We start from the raw sequence: 4631 nt of genomic DNA on the forward strand, positions 1-4631 counted from the left end.
GGAAGAGTGAAGAAAATAAATAGTGAAATGGCATTTTTAAAGTATTTTACCATACTAGTGTCACACAGAAATTTCAATGCACACAAATAGCTTTTAAAAAACACACACATCTTCCATGTGTTTAGTGTCACCATCTAAGTCTGCTCTAAGTCAAGGCTCACTTCTAACAGGGGTCGACTAACAGGAGAACTGCAACAGCCTGTTTTTTTCAAAATACACTGATAGCCTGTTTTGATCAAAACTGGTTTATCACGTTAGCTAAAGACAGCCTAACCAGCAAGGCACTAAACTACACTGCAGAATTTGCTATCTGGAACCTTAGGCTGCAGTCTGAGATGCTACTGTGCCTACTGCAGCACAAGCAAGAGGGTAAATCCCACCTGATTCCACAAGAACCTACTACCTATCACTCTCCCAAGGGATTCTCTGGTGGCACACATTCACCTCTTACCTGTTCTGACAGTCAATCAGCTTTAGCTCAGCCATTTTTAATAATCCAAAGCTGCCTTCTAACACAGATGATTTTGAAAGGGCAAGTACAAAAGTGGAAGAAAAACTGCTTGACCAAAGCTCAACCAGCAGATCAGCTGCAGACGCAAGAGTAGAAACTCTGCGCTTTCAGGGTCCAGCTGTAAGCCTTGAAACCATGATGGCTCACCTTCCTGCTCTCAGGCATGATCTGCTGGCTGAAGTAGTCAAGAAAAACAAGCCCACACCAGCTGATATTAAATCAAATAGAAATGGTTATGCAAAGTTTTCCTATAGGAAGGGAAAGCTAAACCAGAAAACTTCAGGAACGTGCAGAAACAGACCTGGTGCCAAGAATGGATTCAGTGAAGTAACAGGTTGTGGCGGCTTAGACACCAGTGAATCCAGGTTCACCAAAGCAGCATTGGGGCCCAAAAAAGACTCGGGGGTTTTCCGAGCTGCACTTTGTTTGCCTGATGTCATGCTTGAGTGCTGGGAATCAAAGAGATCAGGACTTGTGGTACCGCTATGCTGAGATGGCAAAGTGGAACCTGATTCAGCTGAAACAACACAAAGAAGAAAAAACAAAACTTATCTCATTAATCTACAGAGTCAAGCACAACAGCAATGTTTTAAAATCTAATATTCATATTAGTCAGATTTAAATGTTTCAGTACATGTTACACCCCTGTAGCATGCAAGCAGATAAATGTTCTTTAGAATAGCAGAAGAAGCTAGAGTTAAGAGTTGCAGTGCTCTACTGAAGGTGCTACCTGATTTGCCCTGATGGATATTCTCACAAACCCGCTGCAACAGTTGGGACTAAAAGTCTCCAAGGAAAAGATATTCAAAAAGCCTTGGCTTCTGCCCTTGCATCACACCACTGCTGCACCCTTCCTAGCTAGATTCCACCCAGGTTCTCTCTTTTGTGTTAAAAGAAGCCTAGCCCAGCTTTGAATTAGTCACTATGCTTTCAGGCAGAACCATCCTGAAAGTACACAGTATCAAAGCACTTAAACGTTAAGGTCTGGCAGTTTTTATTTTAGTGACTCATGACCAAATAAAAAAAAGAAATTAAAGCATTCATAGAAGTGTATTCTCTCATATTCCTACTATTGTTACATATTAGAATTTACAGGTTTGAGAAAATCAGTCAACATTGTTCTGTTTGACTGTCTGAGCATGAGCCATACTCCAAACACAGCAGATACTGTAAATTTAGAAGTCAAACAAATTTCTGGGTCAATGCAGCAAAAGGTTACACAGTGAAATTCTACAGCTCACAATGCAAAAGGCCTATTTCTCCTAAGTTCATGCACAGGCCAAAATGTTAACAACAAGCTTTTACTGCTGCATTATCACCAGCTTTAATTTTTTCCTTTGTGAAAGTAATTTTTTTTAAATAAAATTTAAGAAGAGAGACACTTGTTGCTGAGACTATCACCCAAACTGTCCACGTGCTAAGAATTTGATTCATACCTGGCTTTTTGGAAGTTCGAAGTGTGTCAAATTCAGAAAAATCATCTTTAACTGTACCATTCAAATTACTGAAGAGGTCAAAAGATGTACTTCCTGTTCAAAACAACAAGACAGCCCTGTCATTAACACATCTTCAGTTGCATCACACACCTGATCCTACTGAGAGCAATTTCTAACCCATTCATGTTATCAAGAGGCCACTCTGTCAGGTTCCAGAGCAGCAGTTCAGATCAGCTTGAGCATTCCTACTCTTCCCCAGGACCAGGATCATGTCAGAGAACTGTTCTTTCTTACAGGATTAGCCAACTAATTTGGAACAATGCACCTTTAAATCACCAGGTAAGGGCACACCTCAGCTGCTGGGCTTTTATTGAGTGTCTGCACTAGAGATGCACAGGCAGGCATGTATTACTGCAGAGGAAGAGAAGAGCAATGAATTTACAGCCTAAACTAGAAAGTGTGTTAATCAGCCCTCGAATAAAACACACTTTGAATCCAGTTCCAGAGACAAATATATCATTGCTATAACCGAAGTGATGATTTGATTTATGCATCTGAAGTTAAAAGGAGCAGGAACGCAGTAGAAAAGATGATCTATGCCATGTAGAGATGGTAAGGTCCTGTTAGCTAAAGCACCAGAACTTGCCCATAGTTTGCAACAAATGAAAACATAACATTTTCAAAATGTGGACACACCCTTACCTCAAAATGGAGGAAGAAAAACCATACCTAAATGAACAGCAGTCACACTCCTGAAAAGCTTTAAAGTTTGCTGCTTTTTTTTTTTTTAATATTAGTTGAAATATTTTTCCAATTTAGTTTTAACCTTCAACACGTTTGCAGCAAATGAAGGCACAGACTTAGCGCCATAAAGAGCATGAAAAAGACAAAAACCCAAGAGGACAAGTGAAGATTGTGTCTAACAACAATACTTCTAAAGAACCCACCCTACTTAAAGAATCATTCTCATAATGATCCAGTTATTGCCCTCTGCCCAGTGAAAAGCTGATTAGACAACTTTTTGCAGTGCTCTGTTTGAGACTCCTTTGTTTATTATGCACTGAGATGAATGACTAGCAGAAAATGCATTTAGGATGCAATTAGCCACAGTGCCAACATGAAAATACCAGGTACTAAAGATTCATCAAGGTTGCATTAGTTACAGAGCATGAACAGACAATTACATCAGCACCTTCTGCATCTTGCCACACAAGGGCTTAGGGACAGCTTTCACACTCTCAGTCTGAAGTAACAAACCTTCATTTGCACCTCTAAAAGCAGCGGAGCTGCTCAACCTGTCAATCTACATCTGCAGAGACATCCATCTGCATAGCTATTTATCATGATGAAAGGTAAAATTATAGTATCATTCATTTCCAGAAATTAAGTCCTTGTCTAATTAAAAATAAAACCCATTTAAAAACCCAACAGCAGCAGCAGTCTTAAGTGCTCAGCGTGCATCCACTCATACCAATAAAAGAACGGAGAAAGGAAAGAGCACAAGGAAGCAACACGAATTCAGAGCTCTAAGTGAGAATAATTACATCTGAAGTTCTTTTCACTGCTAGCTATTACAGCTACAATTTATTTCACAAACCAGTATTGCAAATTGTTCAGCACGTAGCTTCTTCTAACCAAGTAACACAAGAAAATAATTCTGATTTCATCTTCATTAGTCAAACAATACGGATTTGGGATGAGACTGTTTCTCACCAGAAGTAGTGAGAGGTTTGTTTGCAGGTGCTGGTCCCCAAGGATCCACAGAAGATTTTGCTGCAGTAGAAGATGGCTGAGCAGGAGCCCAAGGGTCAACATTTTTGGACAGAGACTGAGCTGTGGATCCTGCTGGTGCTGCCCAAGGGTCAACGGAAGCAGCTGGTTTGGCACCTGCAAAAAGAGTCAGCAGGAACACAAGTCAGTGGAGTTTCACTTTGGAAAGCTTTCCTTGGAGATTAATCTCTCTTATGAGCCATTACTGACAATTAATTCTAAACATAAATAGGTTCATAAAAGCAATTCAACATTAGGAATACTGATAAGTCTCAGCATCTGTGTCACACATGCTAAACAACAAGCACCAGTAAATTCTCTGCAAGCCAGGTGAATAAAACACATCTCCCATTTGAAACTGAATTCAAAATATGTGCAGTTCCAACAAGAAAATAAACTTGCTTTTGTTACAGACATTGCCATCACAACAGACAATATCTGACTGAAGGTGACCTAAATCACACTGTATATTTATAAACTCATGGGAAAGAAGGTTTCTAAAAAGTTTATATGTAAAAGGTATGAAATACACACCATTAAGGCTTGGATAAAGAAAATACAACTGCATGATTCAAAGGGAACAGTTTCCAAACCCTTTTAACCATACTGTTATTTCATAAAAATATAATCAGCTTCCCTGAGCTAGTCAGTCTTTTTTTATTCCCATTTATAAGCACTCCTCCTGACACAGATCTAAGCTGTCCACTGATATCCCTCTGATATCACTTCCTTGTTGGTTTTTGGGGTTTTTTTAACTCAATGCATGTTATGTTCAGGATTTCCTTTCTATTGGAAGATGCTGCCAACCTCCATTCCTACAAATTCAACTTACCCACTATTACAACCATCAATAGGTTCTGCACAAGGTTGGGGCTTCTTAGTGTAAAATGACAAAATAAGGCAGTAAAAGGAAA

General features: G+C 39.5%; 1 protein-coding gene across 1 annotated transcript in view; it reads right to left on the reverse strand.

The window, feature by feature from the left end:
* Window positions 1-3834, reverse strand: part of LOC104522792 (epsin-2-like) — a gene marked incomplete at its 5' end in the record, with an annotated part of 5574 nt that extends 1740 nt beyond the window's left edge. Inside the window, 3 exons of the mRNA XM_010165170.2 lie at window positions 813-1028; window positions 1948-2040; window positions 3661-3834. Coding sequence (XP_010163472.1) covers window positions 813-1028; window positions 1948-2040; window positions 3661-3834 — 483 coding nt within the window. The remainder of the gene's footprint in view (window positions 1-812; window positions 1029-1947; window positions 2041-3660) is intronic.
* Between the last annotated feature and the right edge of the window lie 797 nt (window positions 3835-4631).

This window comes from Antrostomus carolinensis, unplaced genomic scaffold (assembly GCF_000700745.2).
Source record: "Antrostomus carolinensis isolate BGI_N321 unplaced genomic scaffold, ASM70074v2 scaffold40503, whole genome shotgun sequence".
In the NCBI taxonomy this organism is placed as follows: Eukaryota; Metazoa; Chordata; class Aves; order Caprimulgiformes; family Caprimulgidae; genus Antrostomus; species Antrostomus carolinensis.